At 55.3% G+C, this 18,940-nt stretch overlaps 1 protein-coding gene across 1 annotated transcript; it reads left to right on the top strand.

Moving 5' to 3' along the window:
- Nucleotides 1-758: 758 nt before the first annotated feature.
- Nucleotides 759-16,404, top strand: LOC144678138 (tapasin-related protein-like; the record flags this gene model as incomplete). The annotated part of the gene is made up of 6 exons (XM_078538033.1): nt 759-989; nt 2,285-2,569; nt 3,923-4,258; nt 15,159-15,488; nt 15,900-15,983; nt 16,325-16,404. Coding segments are annotated over 6 exons (1,346 nt in total), but the record flags the coding sequence as incomplete, so codon positions are not given.
- Nucleotides 16,405-18,940: the final 2,536 nt, after the last annotated feature.

Here is an 18,940-nt window from a genome sequence, read left to right as displayed (position 1 = left end):
CAGAATCGGCTCAGTTCCCGGAACTAAACAGGGCCTCGGGCTTCTGGAAAGCAAAGTGAAAGCAAAAAATGCAGACGGCTCTCCTGGTCTCACCACCCCCACGGACTAAAACACAGACCGGCCAAGCGAGACCCCAGGAACATGCTTCACAATGTCCACTGGCTGCTCCTCAACCTGGGTAAGGAGCCTGCCCCTCCCTCCCTGCCCTGGGAGTGTTTGATGGGGACGGTGTAGAGGGAGCTTTACTCTGTATCTAACCCCGTGCTGTACCTGTCCTGGGAGTGTTTGATGGGGACGGTGTAGAGGGAGCTTTACTCTGTATCTAACCCCGTGCTGTACCTGTCCTGGGAGTGTTTGATGGGGACGGTGTAGAGGGAGCTTTACTCTGTATCTAACCCCGTGCTGTACCTGTCCTGGGAGTGTTTGATGGGGACGGTGTAGAGGGAGCTTTACTCTGTATCTAACCCCGTGCTGCACCTGTCCTGGGAGTGTTTGATGGGGGACGGTGTAGAGGGAGCTTTACTCTGTATCTAACCCTGTGCTGTACCTGTCCTGGGAGTGTTTGATGGGGACGGTGTAGAGGGAGCTTTACTCTGTATCTAACCCCGTGCTGCACCTGTCCTGGGAGTGTTTGATGGGGGACGGTGTAGAGGGAGCTTTACTCTGTATCTAACCCTGTGCTGTACCTGTCCTGGGAGTGTTTGATGGGGACGGTGTAGAGGGAGCTTTACTCTGTATCTAACCTTTCTCCTGTGTAGTCTTGCTGGTGGGTGCGGAGTCTGGGCTGCGCCAGGCTGCCGACTTGGTGCTCGATTGCTGGTACATCGAGGACAGCAGTGGACTGGGCGCCATCGGCGGGGCCTTCAATCGCGATAAAGCCCTGCTCATCCTCCGCAACATCAGCATCTCGGGCGACGAGGAGACATCGGCCTGGACCAACTATGAGGTGCGCGATGAGGATCGGGAGCACATCATCTTCGAGGCACTTGGTGAGGCTTCATAGTTACCGCCGCCCGACTGCCCCCAAGTGACAGGAGACGGCCACCCCACCTCAGTCCGAAAGGGTGGACCCCTTGTTCTAAGCCGGTTGTTGAAAAGACAGCCATGATGGCCTCATATTTGCCTCTCACGCTTGCCAGGTTTGAACCCAACCCAAGATAGCCAAATTTCAAACCATTGCCACAAATTTCGGCTAGAGGAGAAAAGTTTGTTTGGCAGCTGGACTCTTGATTGGCCGGGACTTTGGCACGGAGAACGCTCCCGAGTTAATCAAAAAGCGCGCAAGGTTTGGACATAAACGTTTCTTCTGCAGGGGAAGGGTCCCTGTGGGTGGACCCTGCATGTGAACATATGTCACCCTTAGCCTGTGTCGGTAGGCCACATCACGAGCTTGACTGATGGCCATCAATTGGCTGTTAGTGCTAGCTATTGGCGCATTCAGGAGTGTTCAGCAATTGCTCACCATTCGCCAAAATGCATTGAACTGTAGGCGCCAGGGGTTTAGCGATCCACAGTCAGTGCCCAGCCTATCATGTAAGACTTTGGAGCAGGAGTAGACCATTCCAACCCCTGAGTCTGTCACAAGTCTGGGTGTGAGGCACTGATGGAGTATCATTACACAGGAGTGCTGACTGGTATTACTACAAGCACTTGGTCAGTACTGACTCTCCGACAGTGCGGTACTCCCTCAGCACTGACCCTCCGACAGTGCGGCGCTCCCTCAGTACTGACCCTCTGACAGTGCGGTGCTCCCTCAGTACTGACCCTCCGACAGTGCGGCACTCCCTCAGCACTGACCCTCCGACAGTGCGGCTCTCCCTCAGCACTGACCCTCCGACAGTGCGGCTCTCCCTCAGCGCTGACCCTCCGACAGTGCGGCTCTCCCTCAGCGCTGACCCTCCGACAGTGCGGCTCTCCCTCAGCGCTGACCCTCCGAAAGTGCGGCTCTCCCTCAGTGCTGACCCTCCGACAGTGCGGCGCTCCCTCAGCGCTGACCCTCCGACAGTGCGGCGCTCCCCTCAGTACTGACCCTCCGACAGTGTGGCGCTCCCTCAGCGCTGACCCCCCGACAGTGCGGCTCTCCCTCAGCACTGACCCTCCGACAGTGCAACGCTCCCACAGCACTGACCCTCCGACAGTGCGGCGCTCCCTCAGTATGACCCTCCGACAGTGCGGCTCTCCCTCAGCACTGACCCTCCGACAGTGCGGCACTCCCTCAGCACTGACCCTCCGAGAGTGCGGTACACCCTCAGCACTGACAACCCCTCATCCTCCCTCCCTGCAGTGTCGGACATCCCGATCCCGGACGGAGATGCCCTGCTCCATGCGGATTGTGAAGGACAGGAGGTGACCTGCGATATCAGCATGCTTGAGGGTCCGAGCGGGGAGCCCGAGGGCGAGGAGAAGCCCCGGACCACCTTCATCGGCGGCCTCCGCATCGCTGGGATAGGCCTCGGGGTCTCCCTCGTGTTCAGGACGATTCCAGTCTCCGAGGAGGAGGGAGGAGAGCGGAGGATCAACGAGAGGCTGAACGTGGAACTCAGCGCCACGGGAACGATCCCGCTCTCCGGTAGGTGGAACGTCGGGAGCTGCTCACACAGACCGGATCAGTACCCTGCGGAATAGTTTGGGATTGTGTACAGTGGGAGTGAACGGGAAGGGGTTTGGGATTGGGATTGTGTACAGTGGGAGTGAACGGGAAGGGGTTTGGGATTGGGATTGTGTACAGTGGGAGTGAACGGGAAGGGGTTTGGGATTGGGATTGTGTACAGTGGGAGTGAACGGGAAGGGGTTTGGGATTGGGATTGTGTACAGTGGGAGTGAACGGGAAGGGGTTTGGGATTGGGATTGTGTACAGTGGGAGTGAACGGGAAGGGGTTTGGGATTGGCATTGTGTACAGTGGGAGTGAACGGGAAGGGGTTTGGGATTGGGATTGTGTACAGTGGGAGTAAACGGGAAGGGGATTGGGATTGTGTACAGTGGGAGTGAACGGGAAGGGGTTTGGGCCAATTGGGATTGTGTACAGTGGGAGTGAACGGGAAGGAGTTTGGGATTGGGATTGTGTACAGTGGGAGTGAACGGGAAGGGGTTTGGGATTGGGATTGTGTACAGTGGGAGTGAACGGAAAGGGGTTTGGGATTGGGATTGTGTACAGTGGGAGTGAACGGGAAGGCGTTTGGGATTGGGATTGTGTACAGTGGGAGTGAACGGGAAGGGGTTTGGGTCCATTGGGATTGTGTACAGTGGGAGTGAACGGGAAGGGGTTTGGGATTGGGATTGTGTATAGTGGGAGTGAACGGGAAGGGGATTGGGATTGTGTACAGTGGGAGTGAACGGGAAGGGGTTTGGGATTGGGATTGTGTACAGTGGGAGTGAACGGGAAGGGGATTGGGATTGTGTACAGTGGGAGTGAACGGGAAGGGGTTTGGGATTGGGATTGTGTACAGTGGGAGTGAAAGGGAAGGGGTTTGGGATTGGGATTGTGTACAGTGGGAGTGAACGGGAAGGGGTTTGGGATTGGGATTGTGTACAGTGGGAGTGAACGGGAAGGGGATTGGGATTGTGTACAGTGTGAGTGAACGGGAAGAGGATTGGGATTGGGATTGTGTACAGTGGGAGTGAACGGGAAGGGGTTTGGGATTGGGATTGTGTATAGTGGGAGTGAGGGTGAAGGGGTTTTGGTCCATTGGGATTGTGTACAGTGGGAGTGAACGGGAAGGGGTTTGGGATTGTGTACAGTGGGAGTGAACGGGAAGGGGATTGGGATTGTGTATAGTGGGAGTGAGGGTGAAGGGGTTTTGGTCCATTGGGATTGTGTACAGTGGGAGTGAACGGGAAGGGTTTTGGGATTGTGTACAGTGGGAGTGAACGGGAAGGGGTTTGGGATTACCTGGATTGACCTGCTGTCCCATCGCTCTGCAGTGGAATTCGTCCTGTACACACACACAGCGAATCTCCGCACCACTCTGGGAAGGAACCTTCTCCTGGACTGCGGCTTCCTGGGAGCAGATCCCAACTCCGTTTCTCTGGAATGGCGTGTCCAGCACAAAGGGGCCGGCCGGATCATCTACACCCTAGCGGGTGGCCAAGGGGGTCCGGAGAGGGAGGGAACTTCCATACAGCACGAGGGAGTCTACAGCGAGGGCAACGTCTCTCTCCACCTCCTGGATTTCACCGTGAAGGATGAGGGCACCTACATCTGTATCGTCAAGGGGGACAGAGGTCACGCACAACAGGCCATCGTCGTGGAGGTCATGGGTAAATCAGTGTACAGATATCTCCCAGAGAGAGAGGACTGAGAGACACCAGTCAGTGTACAGATATCTCCCTGAGAGAGAGAGGGACTGAGAGACACCAGTCAGTGTACAGATATCTCCCTGAGAGAGAGGACTGAGAGACACCAGTCAGTGTACAGATATCTCCCTGAGAGAGAGAGGACTGAGAGACACCACTCAGTGTACAGATATCTCCCTGAGAGAGAGGTGACTGAGAGACACCAGTCATTGTACAGATATCTCCCTGAGAGAGAGAGGGGACTGAGAGACACCAGTCAGTGTACAGATATCTCCCTGAGAGAGAGGTGACTGAGAGACACCAGTCAGTGTACAGATATCTCCCTGAGAGAAAGAGGGGACTGAGAGACACCTGTCAGTGTACAGATATCTCCCTGAGAGAAAGAGAGGGGACTGAGAGACACCAGTCAGTGTACAGATATCTCCCTGAGAGAGAGGGACTGAGAGACACCAGTCAGTGTACAGATATCTCCCTGAGAGAGAGGAGACTGAGAGACACCAGTCAGTGTACAGATATCTCCCTGAGAGAGAGGGGACTGAGAGACACCAGTCAGCGTACAGATATCTCCCTGAGAGAGAGAGAGGGAGGGACTGAGAGACACCAGTCAGTGTACAGATATCTCCCTGAGAGAGAGAGGACTGAGAGACACCGGTCAGTGTACAGATATCTCCCTGAGAGAGAGAGAGGGACTGAGAGACACCAGTAAGTGTACAGATATCTCCCTGAGAGAGAGGGGATTGAGAGACACCAGTCAGTGTACAGATATCTCCCTGAGAGAGAGAGGACTGACAGACACCAGTCAGTGTACAGATATCTCCCTGAGAGAGAGAGGGACTGAGAGACACCAGTCAGTGTACAGATATCTCCCTGAGAGAGAGAGGACTGAGAGACACCAGTCAGTGTACAGATATCTCCCTGAGAGAGAGAGGGACTGAGAGACACCAGTCAGTGTACAGATATCTCCCTGAGAGAGAGGACTGAGAGACACCAGTCAGTGTACAGATATCTCCCTGAGAGAGAGAGGACTGAGAGACACCACTCAGTGTACAGATATCTCCCTGAGAGAGAGGTGACTGAGAGACACCAGACAGTGTACAGATATCTCCCTGAGAGAGAGAGGGGACTGAGAGTCACCAGTCAGTGTACAGATATCTCCCTGAGAGAGAGGGGACTGAGAGTCACCAGTCAATGTACAGATAGCTCCCTGAGAGAGAGAGGGGACTGAGAGACACCAGTCAGTGTACAGACATCACCCTGAGAGAGAGAGACTGAGAGACACCAGTAAGTGTACAGATATCTCCCTGAGAGAGAGAGGGGACTGAGAGACACCAGTCAGTGTACAGGTATCTCCCTGAGAGAGAGAGACTGAGAGACACCAGTAAGTGTACAGATATCTCCCTGAGAGAGAGAGGGGACTGAGAGACACCAGTCAGTGTACAGGTATCTCCCTGAGAGAGAGAGACTGAGAGACACCAGTCAGTGTACAGATATCTCCCTGAGAGAGAGAGGGGACTGAGAGACACCAGTCAGTGTACAGATAACTCCCTGAGAGAGAGAGGGACTGAGACACCAGTCAGTGTACAGATATCTCCCTGAGAGAGAGGGGACTGAGAGACACCAGTCAGTGTACAGATATCTCCCTGCGAGAGAGAGGGGACTGAGAGACACCAGTCAGTGTACAGATATCTCCCTGAGAGAGAGAGGGACTGAGACACCAGTCAGTGTACAGATATCTCCCTGAGAGAGAGGGGACTGAGAGACACCAGTCAGTGTACAGATATCTCCCTGAGAGAGATATGCACTGAGAGACACCAGTCAGTGTACAGATATCTCCCTGAGAGAGAGAGGGGCCTGAGAGAGAGAGGGAGGGGACTGAGAGAGAGAGAGAGGGGACTGAGAGAGAGAGAGGGGACTGAGAGAGAGAGAGGGGGACAGAGAGATAGAGAGGGGACTGAGAGAGAGAGAGGGGATTGAGAGAGAGAGAGGGGATTGAGAGAGAGAGAGAGGGGATTGAGAGAGAGAGAGAGGGGATTGAGAGAGAGAGAGAGGGGACTGAGAGAGAGAGAGAGGGGACTGTGAGAGAGAGAGGGGACTGAGAGAGAGAGAGGGGACTGAGAGAGAGAGCGGACTGAGAGACACCAGTCAGTGTACAGATATCTCCCTGAGAGAGAGGGGACTGAGAGACGCCAGTCAGTGTACAGATATCTCACTGAGAGAGAAAGGGGACTGAGAGACACCAGTCAGTGTTCAGATATCTCCCTGAGAGAGAGAGAGGGACTGAGAGACACCAGTCAGTGTACAGATATCTCCCTGAGAGAGAGAGGGGACTGAGAGACACCAGCCAGTGTACAGATATCTCCCTGAGAGAGAGAGAGGGACTGAGAGACAGCAGACAGTGTACAGCTATCTCCCTGAGAGAGAGGGACTGAGAGAGACCAGACAGTGTACAGATATCTCCCTGAGAGAGAGAGAGACTGAGAGACACCAGTCAGTGTACAGATATCTCCCTGAGAGAGAGAGGGGACTGAGAGACACCAGTCAGTGTACAGATATCTCCCTGAGAGAGAGAGGGGACTGAGAGACACCAGTCAGTCTACAGATATCTCCCTGAGAGAGAGAGGGACTGAGACACCAGTTAGTGTACAGATATCTCCATTAGAGAGAGGGGACTGAGAGACAACAGTCAGTGTACAGATAACTCCCTGAGAGAGAGAGGGACTGAGACACCAGTCAGTGTACAGATATCTCCCTGAGAGAGAGGGGACTGAGAGACACCAGTCAGTGTACAGATATCTCCCTGAGAGAGAGAGGGGACTGAGAGACACCAGTCAGTGTACAGATATCTCCCTGAGAGAGAGAGGGACTGAGACACCAGTCAGTGTACAGATATCTCCCTGGGAGAGAGGGGACTGAGAGACACCAGTCAGTGTACAGATATCTCCCTGAGAGAGATAGGGACTGAGAGACACCAGTCAGTGTACAGATATCTCCCTGAGATAGAGAGGCGCCTGAGAGACACCAGTCAGTGTACAGATATCTCCCTGAGAGAGAGAGGGGCCTGAGAGAGAGAGGGAGGTGACTGAGAGAGACAGAGAGGGGACTGAGAGAGAGAGAGGGGACTGAGAGAGAGAGAGGGGGACAGAGAGAGAGAGAGGGGACTGAGAGAGAGAGAGGGGATTGAGAGAGAGAGAGGGGATTGAGAGAGAGAGAGGGGACTGAGAGAGAGGGAGGGGGACAGAGAGAGAGAGAGGGGACTGAGAGAGAGAGAGGGGATTGAGAGAGAGAGAGGGGATTGAGAGAGAGAGAGAGGGGATTGAGAGAGAGAGAGAGGGGACTGAGAGAGAGAGAGAGGGGACTGAGAGAGAGAGAGAGGGGACTGAGAGAGAGAGAGAGGGGACTGTGAGAGAGAGAGGGGACTGAGAGAGAGAGAGGGGACTGAGAGAGAGAGCGGACTGAGGGACACCAGTCAGTGTACAGATATCTCCCTGAGAGAGAGGGGACTGAGAGACGCCAGTCAGTGTACAGATATCTCCCTGAGAGAGAGAGGGGACTGAGAGACACCAGTCAGTGTTCAGATATCTCCCTGAGAGAGAGAGAGGGACTGAGAGACAGCAGACAGTGTACAGATATCTCCCTGAGAGAGAGAGAGGGACTGAGAGACAGCAGACAGTGTACAGATATCTCCCTGAGAGAGAGGGACTGAGAGACACCAGACTGTGTACAGATATCTCCCTGAGAGAGAGAGGGGACTGAGAGACACCAGTTAGTGTACAGATATCTCCCTGAGAGAGAGAGGGGACTGAGAGACACCAGTCAGTGTACAGATATCTCCCTGAGAGAGAGAGGGGACTGAGAGACACCAGTCAGTTTACAGATATCTCCCTGAGAGAGAGAGGGACTGAGAGACACCAGTCAGTGTACAGATATCTCCCTGAGATAGAGAGGGGACTGAGAGACACCAGTTAGTGTACAGATATCTCCCTGAGAGAGAGAGGGGACTGAGAGACACCAGTCAGTGTACAGATATCTCCCTGAGAGAGAGAGGGGACTGAGAGACACCAGTCAGTGTACAGATATCTCCCTGAGAGAGAGAGGGGACTGAGAGACACCAGTCAGTGTACAGATATCTCCCTGAGAGAGAGAGGACTGAGAGACACCACTCAGTGTACAGATATCTCCCTGAGAGAGAGGTGACTGAGAGACACCAGTCAGTGTACAGATATCTCCCTGAGAGAGAGGGACTGAGAGACACCAGTCATTGTACAGATATCTCCCTGAGAGAGAGGTGACTGAGAGACACCAGTCAGTGTACAGATATCTCCCTGAGAGAAAGAGGGGACTGAGAGACACCAGTCAGTGTACAGATATCTCCCTGAGAGAGAGAGAGGGGACTGAGAGACACCAGTCAGTGTACAGATATCTCCCTGAGAGAGAGGGACTGAGAGACACCAGTCAGTGTACAGATATCTCCCTGAGAGAGAGGAGACTGAGAGACACCAGTCAGTGTACAGATATCTCCCTGAGAGAGAGGGGACTGAGAGACACCAGTCAGCGTACAGATATCTCCCTGAGAGAGAGAGAGGGAGGGACTGAGAGACACCAGTCAGTGTACAGATATCTCCCTGAGAGAGAGAGGACTGAGAGACACCGGTCAGTGTACAGATATCTCCCTGAGAGAGAGAGAGGGACTGAGAGACACCAGTAAGTGTACAGATATCTCCCTGAGAGAGAGGGGATTGAGAGACGCCAGTCAGTGTACAGATATCTCCCTGAGAGAGAGAGGGGACTGAGAGACACCAGTCAGTGTTCAAATATCTCCCTGAGAGAGAGAGAGGGACTGAGAGACACCAGTCAGTGTACAGGTATCTCCCTGAGAGAGAGAGACTGAGAGACACCAGTAAGTGTACAGATATCTCCCTGAGAGAGAGAGGGGACTGAGAGACACCAGTCAGTGTACAGGTATCTCCCTGAGAGAGAGAGACTGAGAGACACCAGTAAGTGTACAGATATCTCCCTGAGAGAGAGAGGGGACTGAGAGACACTAGTCAGTGTACAGGTATCTCCCTGAGAGAGAGAGACTGAGAGACACCAGTCAGTGTACAGATATCTCCCTGAGAGAGAGAGGGGACTGAGAGACACCAGTCAGTGTACAGATAACTCCCTGAGAGAGAGAGGGACTGAGACACCAGTCAGTGTACAGATATCTCCCTGAGAGAGAGGGGACTGAGAGACACCAGTCAGTGTACAGATATCTCCCTGCGAGAGAGAGGGGACTGAGAGACACCAGTCAGTGTACAGATATCTCCCTGAGAGAGATATGCACTGAGAGACACCAGTCAGTGTACAGATATCTCCCTGAGAGAGAGAGGGGCCTGAGAGAGAGAGGGAGGGGACTGAGAGAGACAGAGAGGGGACTGAGAGAGAGAGAGGGGACTGAGAGAGAGAGAGGGGGACAGAGAGATAGAGAGGGGACTGAGAGAGAGAGAGGGGATTGAGAGAGAGAGAGGGGATTGAGAGAGAGAGAGAGGGGATTGAGAGAGAGAGAGAGGGGATTGAGAGAGAGAGAGAGGGGACTGAGAGAGAGAGAGAGGGGACTGTGAGAGAGAGAGGGGACTGAGAGAGAGAGAGGGGACTGAGAGAGAGAGCGGACTGAGAGACACCAGTCAGTGTACAGATATCTCCCTGAGAGAGAGGGGACTGAGAGACGCCAGTCAGTGTACAGATATCTCACTGAGAGAGAAAGGGGACTGAGAGACACCAGTCAGTGTTCAGATATCTCCCTGAGAGAGAGAGAGGGACTGAGAGACACCAGTCAGTGTACAGATATCTCCCTGAGAGAGAGAGGGGACTGAGAGACACCAGTCAGTGTACAGATATCTCCCTGAGAGAGAGAGAGGGACTGAGAGACAGCAGACAGTGTACAGCTATCTCCCTGAGAGAGAGGGACTGAGAGAGACCAGACAGTGTACAGATATCTCCCTGAGAGAGAGAGAGACTGAGAGACACCAGTCAGTGTACAGATATCTCCCTGAGAGAGAGAGGGGACTGAGAGACACCAGTCAGTGTACAGATATCTCCCTGAGAGAGAGAGGGGACTGAGAGACACCAGTCAGTCTACAGATATCTCCCTGAGAGAGAGAGGGACTGAGACACCAGTTAGTGTACAGATATCTCCATTAGAGAGAGGGGACTGAGAGACAACAGTCAGTGTACAGATAACTCCCTGAGAGAGAGAGGGACTGAGACACCAGTCAGTGTACAGATATCTCCCTGAGAGAGAGGGGACTGAGAGACACCAGTCAGTGTACAGATATCTCCCTGAGAGAGAGAGGGGACTGAGAGACACCAGTCAGTGTACAGATATCTCCCTGAGAGAGAGAGGGACTGAGACACCAGTCAGTGTACAGATATCTCCCTGGGAGAGAGGGGACTGAGAGACACCAGTCAGTGTACAGATATCTCCCTGAGAGAGATAGGGACTGAGAGACACCAGTCAGTGTACAGATATCTCCCTGAGATAGAGAGGCGCCTGAGAGACACCAGTCAGTGTACAGATATCTCCCTGAGAGAGAGAGGGGCCTGAGAGAGAGAGGGAGGTGACTGAGAGAGACAGAGAGGGGACTGAGAGAGAGAGAGGGGACTGAGAGAGAGAGAGGGGGACAGAGAGAGAGAGAGGGGACTGAGAGAGAGAGAGGGGACTGAGAGAGAGAGAGGGGATTGAGAGAGAGAGAGGGGATTGAGAGAGAGAGAGGGGACTGAGAGAGAGAGAGGGGGACAGAGAGAGAGAGAGGGGACTGAGAGAGAGAGAGGGGATTGAGAGAGAGAGAGGGGATTGAGAGAGAGAGAGAGGGATTGAGAGAGAGAGAGAGGGGACTGAGAGAGAGAGAGAGGGGACTGAGAGAGAGAGAGAGGGGACTGAGAGAGAGAGAGAGGACTGAGAGAGAGAGAGGGGACTGAGAGAGAGAGCGGACTGAGGGACACCAGTCAGTGTACAGATATCTCCCTGAGAGAGAGGGGACTGAGAGACGCCAGTCAGTGTACAGATATCTCCCTGAGAGAGAGAGGGGACTGAGAGACACCAGTCAGTGTTCAGATATCTCCCTGAGAGAGAGAGAGGGACTGAGAGACACCAGTCAGTGTACAGATATCTCCCTGAGAGAGAGAGGGGACTGAGAGACACCAGTCAGTGTACAGATATCTTCCTGAGAGAGAGAGAGGGACTGAGAGACAGCAGACAGTGTACAGATATCTCCCTGAGAGAGAGAGAGGGACTGAGAGACAGCAGACAGTGTACAGATATCTCCCTGAGAGAGAGGGACTGAGAGACACCAGACTGTGTACAGATATCTCCCTGAGAGAGAGAGGGGACTGAGAGACACCAGTTAGTGTACAGATATCTCCCTGAGAGAGAGAGGGGACTGAGAGACACCAGTCAGTGTACAGATATCTCCCTGAGAGAGAGAGGGGACTGAGAGACACCAGTCAGTTTACAGATATCTCCCTGAGAGAGAGAGGGACTGAGAGACACCAGTCAGTGTACAGATATCTCCCTGAGATAGAGAGGGGACTGAGAGACACCAGTTAGTGTACAGATATCTCCCTGAGAGAGAGAGGGGACTGAGAGACACCAGTCAGTGTACAGATATCTCCCTGAGAGAGAGAGGGGACTGAGAGACACCAGTCAGTGTACAGATATCTCCCTGAGAGAGAGAGGGGACTGAGAGACACCAGTCAGTGTACAGATATCTCCCTGAGAGAGAGAGGGGACTGAGAGACACCAGTCAGTTTACAGATATCTCCCTGAGAGAGAGAGGGACTGAGAGACACCAGTCAGTGTACAGATATCTCCCTGAGATAGAGAGGGGACTGAGAGACACCAGTCAGTGTACAGATATCTCCCTGAGAGAGAGAGGGGCCTGAGAGAGAGAGGGAGGTGACTGAGAGAGACAGACAGGGGACTGAGAGAGAGAGAGGGGACTGAGAGAGAGAGAGGGGGACAGAGAGATAGAGAGGGGACTGAGAGAGAGAGAGGGGATTGAGAGAGAGAGAGAGGGGACTGAGAGAGAGAGAGGGGACTGAGAGAGAGAGAGAGGGGACTGAGAGAGAGAGAGAGGGGACTGAGAGAGAGAGAGAGGGGACTGAGAGAGAGAGAGAGGGGACTGAGAGAGAGAGAGGGGACTGAGAGAGAGAGGGGACTGAGAGAGAGAGGGGACTGAGAGACACCAGTCAGTGTACAGATATCTCCCTGAGAGAGAGGGGACTGAGAGACACCAGTCAGTGTACAGATATCTCCCTGAGAGAGAGAGGGGACTGAGAGACACCAGTCAGTGTACAAATATCTCCCTGAGAGAGAGGGGACTGAGAGACACCAGTCAGTGTACAGATATCTCCCTGAGAGAGAGAGAGGGGACTGAGAGACACCAGTCAGTGTACAGATATCTCCCTGAGAGAGTGGGGACTGAGAGACACCAGTCAGTGTACAGATATCTCCCTGAGAGAGAGGGAACTGAGAGACACCAGTCAGTGTACAGATATCTCCCTGAGAGAGAGAGAGGGACTGATAGACACCAGTCAGTGTACAGATATCTCCCTGAGAGAGAGAGAGGGGACTGAGAGACACCAGTCAGTGTACAGATATCTCCCTGAGAGAGAGAGCGACTGAGACACCAGTCGGTGTACAGATATCTCCCTGAGAGAGAGAGGGGACTGAGAGACACCAGTCAGTGTACAGATATCTCCCTGAGAGAGAGAGGGGACTGAGAGACACCAGTCAGTGTACAGATATCTCCCTGAGAGAGAGAGGGACTGAGAGACACCAGTCAGTGTACAGATATCTCCCTGAGAGAGAGGGACTGAGAGACATCAGTCAGTGTACAGATATCTCCCTGAGAGAGAGGGGACTGAGAGACACCAGTCAGTGTACAGATATCTCCCTGAGAGAGAGAGGGACTGAGAGACACCAGTCAATGTACAGATATCACCCTGAGAGAGAGGGGACTGAGAGACACCCGTCAGTGTACAGATATCTCCCTGAGAGAGAGGGGACTGAGAGACATCAGTCAGTGTACAGATATCTCCCTGAGAGAGAGAGCGGACTGAGAGACACCAGTCATTGTACAGATATCTCCCTGAGAGAGAGAAGGACTGAGAGACACCAGTCAGTGTACAGATATCTCCCTGAGAGAGAGGGACTGAGAGACACCAGTCAGTGTACAGATATCTCCCTGAGAGAGAGAGGGGCCTGAGAGAGAGAGGGAAGGGACTGAGAGAGACAGAGAGGGGACTGAGAGAGAGAGAGGGGATTGAGAGAGAGAGAGGGGGACAGAGAGAGAGAGAGGGGACTGAGAGAGAGAGAGGGGATTGAGAGAGAAAGAGGGAACTGAGAGAGAGGGAGAGGGGACTGAGAGAGAGAGAGGGGACTGAGACAGAGAGGGGACTGAAAGAGAGAGGGGGGACTGAGAGAGAGAGAAGGGACTGAGAGAGAGAGAGAGGGGACTGAGAGAGAGAGAGGGGACTGAGAGAGAGAGAGGGGACTGAGAGAGAGAGAGAGGGGACTAAGAGAGAGAGAGGGGACTAAGAGAGAGAGAGGGGACTCAGAGAAAGAGGGGCCTGAGAGAGAGGGAGGGGACTGAGAGAGTCAGAGAGGGGACTGAGAGAGAGAGAGGGGATTGAGAGAGGGGGACTGAGAGAGATAGAGAGGGGACTGAGAGAGAGAGGGGACTGAGAGAGAGAGAGGGGACTGAGAGATAGAGAGGGGACTGAGAGATAGAGAGGGGACTGAGAGAGAGAGAGGGGACTGAGAGAGACACAGAGAGGGGACTAAGAGAGAGAGAGGGGACTGACAGAGAGAGAGGGGACTGAGAGAGAGAGAGGGGACTGAGAGAGAGGGGACTGAGAGAAAGAGAGGGGGGACTGAGAGAGAGAGGGGGGACTGAGAGAGAGAGGGGGGACTGAGAGAGAGAGGGGGGACTGAGAGAGAGAGAGGGGACTGAGAGAGAGAGAGGGAACTGAGAAAGACAGAGAGGTGACTGAGAGAGAGAGAGGGAACTGAGAAAGACAGAGAGGTGACTGAGAGAGACAGAGAGGGGACTGAGAGAGATAGAGAGGGGACTGAGAGAGAGAGGGGACTGAGAGAGAGAGGGGACTGAGAGAGAGAGAGGGGACTGAGAGAGACAGAGAGGAGACTGAGAGAGAGACAGAGAGGGGATTGAGACAGAGAGGGGACTGAGAGAGACAGAGAGGGGACAGAGAGACAGAGGGGGGACTGAAAGAGAGGGGATGGAGAGAGAGAGAGAGGGGACTGAGAGAGATAGAGAGGAGACAAAGAGACAGAGAGGAGACTGAGAGAGACAGAGAGGGGACTGAGAGAGACAGAGGGGGGACTGAGAGAGACAGAGAGGAGACTGAGAGAGACAGAGAGAGGATTGAGAGAGACAGAGAGGGGACTGAGAGAGAGGGGATGGAGAGAGAGAGGATTGAGACAGAGATGGGACTGAGAGAGAGAGAGGGGACTGAGAGAGACAGAGAGGAGACTGAGAGAGACAGAGAGGGGATTGAGAGAGACAGAGAGGGGATTGAGGGAGAGAGGGAGAGGGGATTGAGAGAGAGAGGGAGAGGGGACTGAGAGAGAGAGTGAGAGGGGACTGAGAGAGACAGAGAGGGGACAGAGAGACAGAGAGGGGATTGAGACTGAGAGAGTCAGCGAGGGGACTGAGAGAGAGAGAGAGGGGACAGAGAGAGACAGAGAGGGGACTGAGAGAGAGGGGATGGAGAGAGGGGATTGAGACAGAGAGGGGACAGAGAGAGTCCGCTCCCTGTGTTGATATCTGCCGGGAGAGGGTTCACTCTGTGTGTTTTTTAACAGAGCCCCCGCGTGTGGTGTTGAAACCGGAGAGCCTGCGTTTTGAGGTGGGAGTGCGCCAGGACCTGAGCTGCGAGATCTCCCGGTACTATCCCCTCGACGTGTCGGTGAGTTGGTCCGAGGAGAGCGAGGCCAATGACGTGGGGCCCCTGGCTCTCTCCGGGGTCTCGTACTCCAGCCACCGCCGGAATAAAGACGGGACCTACAACCTCTCCTCGCAGGTGTCCGTCACCCCCACCCTCGAGGGAGCTGCCTCCGTCTACACCTGCGAGGTCTCACACATCTCCCTGGAGGATCCACTCAGAGTCTCCCTCCGTCTTCACACTCCAACAGGTACTCGCAGTGTTACTCCCCCCCTCCTCCCTCCGATAGGGGAAGGGGCTGCCCGGTGTGTGTGTGTGTGTAACTGGGAGGGGGTGGGTGAGAGGGTTAATCCCCCCTCCGATAGGGGAAGGGGCTGCCCGGTGTGTGTGTGTGTAACTGGGAGGGGGTGGGTGAGAGGGTTAATCCCCCCCCCTCCGATAGGGGAAGGGGCTGCCCGGTGTGTGTGTGTGTAACTGGGAGGGGGTGGGTGAGAGGGTTAATCCCCCCTCCGATAGGGGAAGGGGCTGCCCGGTGTGTGTGTGTGTAACTGGGAGGGGGTGGGTGAGAGGGTTAATCCCCCCACCCCCTTGACCCCGGCGTTTCTGGGAGCCCTTGTCTCTGTCTGGCTGACCTCTTGACCCTCCCTTTTACCCCCTACAGGTTTCCCCATGGCGATCCCGGGGTTTATCGTCTCCTCGGTCCTCTTCTTGCTGGCTCTCCTGCACTTCTGCCGACCCTCTCAGGGTAAGAAATCTCCAGCCGCAACCCCCCAGTCCCCATCCTGAGCTCAACAGCCTCAGCCTACAACTCTAACCCGTCTCCTCTCTCTCTTTCTCTCTCCCGCTACAGGTCACGGGACAGGATAGAGAAAGGGGACCCACACCTCCTGCCTGGTTGCCCGGCTTGACATACAAAATGGCCGCCGCTAGGCCCGGAAGCCTGCCGTTTCGAATTGACGCCGTGCCGTGCCCCGTCCCCGTCCGCTTGGTCGACGTAACACCCCCACCCCCCCCAACCCCCGACCACCGTCCGGGCCCCCACACACCCCCACCCTCGTCTAGCACTGCCTCACGCTCTGCTTTCAGGGATACGGGTGTCATGGTCGCCCTCGCTGAGGGGCCTGGAGCTGTTGTCCACGTGCGTCAGGACGATGGACCCGTCGTGAAATGGAGGCCCCGCAGATGGAAGGAAGAGGCCCAGGCTCTTACCCTGGCCTGTGCTGAGCTGACTGGATGGACCCCCTCAGCCCTCCCAGTGAAGACCCTCCCACTAATCCCCTAACTCTCCCATCGAAGACCATCAGACCCTCCCCTCTAATCCCCTCACTCTCCCATCGAAGACCCTCCCTCTAATCCCCTCACCCTCCCATCGAAGACCATCCCTCTAATCCCCTCACTCTCCCATCGAAGACCATCCCTCTAATCCCCTCACTCTCCCATCGAAGACCATCCCTCTAATCCCCTCACTCTCCCATCGAAGACCATCCCTCTAATCCCCTCACCCTCCCATCGAAGACCATCCCTCTAATCCCCTCATTCTCCCATCGAAGACCATCCCTCTAATCCCCTCACTCTCCCATCGAAGACCCTCCCTCTAATCCCCTCACTCTCCCATCGAAGACCCTCCCTCTAATCCCCTCACTCTCCCATCGAAGACCATCCCTCTAATCCCCTCACTCTCCCATCGAAGACTATCCCTCTAATCCCCTCACTCTCCCATCGAAGACCATCCCTCTAATCCCCTCAGCCCTCCCAGTGAAGACCATCCCCTCTAATCCCCTCACTCTCCCATCGAAGACCATCCCTCTAATCCCCTCACTCTCCCATCGAAGACCCTCCCCTCTAATCCCCTCACTCTCCCATCGAAGACCCTCCCCTCTAATCCCCTCACTCTCCCATCGAAGACCCTCCCTCTAATCCCCTCACTCTCCCATCAAAGACCCTCCCCTCTAATCCCCTCACTCTCCCATCGAAGACCCTCCCCTCTAATCCCCTCACTCTCCCATCGAAGACCCTCCCTCTAATCCCCTCACTCTCCCATCGAAGACCCTCCCCTCTAATCCCCTCACTCTCCCATCGAAGACCATCCCTCTAACCCCCTCACTCTCCCATCGAAGACCATCCCTCTAATCCCCTCAGCCCTCCCAGTGAAGACCATCCCCTCTAATCCCCTCACTCTCCCATCGAAGACCCTCCCCTCTAATCCCCTCACTCTCCCATCGAAGACCCTCCCCTCTAATCCCCTCACTCTCACATCGAAGACCATCCCTCTAACCCCCTCACTCTCCCATCGAAGACCCTCCCCTCTAATCCCCTCACTCTCCCATCGAAGACCCTCCCTCTAACCCCTGACCCCGTCCGCCATGGCGATTTCTGTCCGTTTTGACTTGGCGTGGTCAACCCTTGAACTTTGACCCATGTGGGTCCGCCATCTTCTTGGATCTGGAATTTGGAAAATATTAAAGTCCGGATTGAGTGGAAATTTGTGGTGGTCTCTCTGAGGTTACTCCACCGCGGGGTGGAGGATGGGCTTCGGGATGGACAGGCGCTACAGGAGAGGAAGAGGGGCTTTAGGTGAGGGGGAAGCCTTTTGGGAGGGGAGGGGTTTGGGAGAGGGGGAGGGGTTTGGAGAGAGGGGGTGGGGTTTGGAGAGAGGGGGAGGGGTTTGGGAGAGGAGGAGGGGTTTGGAGAGAGGGGGAGGGGTTTGGAGAAAGGGGCAGGGGTTTGGAGAGGGGGAGGGGTTTGGAGAGAGGGGGTGGGGTTTGGAGAGAGGGGGAGGGGTTTGGAGAGAGGGGGCAGCGTTTGGGGAGAGGGGGAGGGGTTTGGAGAGAGGGGGCGGGGTTTGGAGAGAGGGGGGGATTTGGAGAGAGGGGGCGGACTTTGGAGAGAGGGGGGGATTTGGAGAGAGGGGGCGGGGTTTGGAGAGAGGGGGAGGGGTTTGGAGAGAGGGGGCGGGGTTTGGAGAGAGGGGGAGGTGTTTGGAGAGAGGGGGCGGACTTTGGAGAGAGGGGGCGGGGTTTGGAGAGAGGGGGAGGGGTTTGGAGAGAGGGGGCGGGGTTTGGAGAGAGGGGGCGGGGTTTGGAGGGAGGGGGAGGTGTTTGGAGAGAGGGGGCGGACTTTGGAGAGAGGGGGCGGGGTTTGGAGGGAGGGGCGGGGTTTGGTGAGGGGGGCAGACTTTGGAGAGAGGGGGCGGGGTTTGGAGAGAGGGGGAGGGGTTTGGAGAGAGGGGGCGGGGTTTGGAGAGAGGGGGAGGTGTTTGGAGAGAGGGGGCGGACTTTGGAGAGAGGGGGCGGGGTTTGGAGAGAGGGGGAGGGGTTTGGAGAGAGGGGGCGGGGTTTGGAGAGAGGGGGAGGTGTTTGGAGAGAGGGGGCGGACTTTGGAGGGAGGGGGCGGGGTTTGGAGAGAGGGGGAGGTGTTTGGAGAGAGGGGGCGGGGTTTGGAGGGAGGGGCGGGGTTTGGAGAGAGGGGGAGGTGTTTGGAGAGAGGGGGCGGGGTTTGGAGGGAGGGGGCGGGGTTTGGAGAGAGGGGGCGGGGTTTGGAGAGAGGGGCGGGGTTTGGAGGGAGGGGCGGGGTTTGGTGAGGTGGGGTGTCCCAGATGCGCTGGTTCCAGTTGCCACCAGTTGAACTGGATTCTGGCCGTGCTGGTCTCAGGTGATGTCCAGTTGACCAGTTGACCTGGCCTCACTCGGCCAGTTGCAATGG

The sequence above is a fragment of the Cetorhinus maximus genome, unplaced genomic scaffold, assembly GCF_964194155.1.
Source record: "Cetorhinus maximus unplaced genomic scaffold, sCetMax3.hap1.1 HAP1_SCAFFOLD_3683, whole genome shotgun sequence".
In the NCBI taxonomy this organism is placed as follows: Eukaryota; Metazoa; Chordata; class Chondrichthyes; order Lamniformes; family Cetorhinidae; genus Cetorhinus; species Cetorhinus maximus.
Note: the sequence above shows the minus strand (reverse complement) of the source record. Positions and strands in the feature narration are given on the sequence as shown.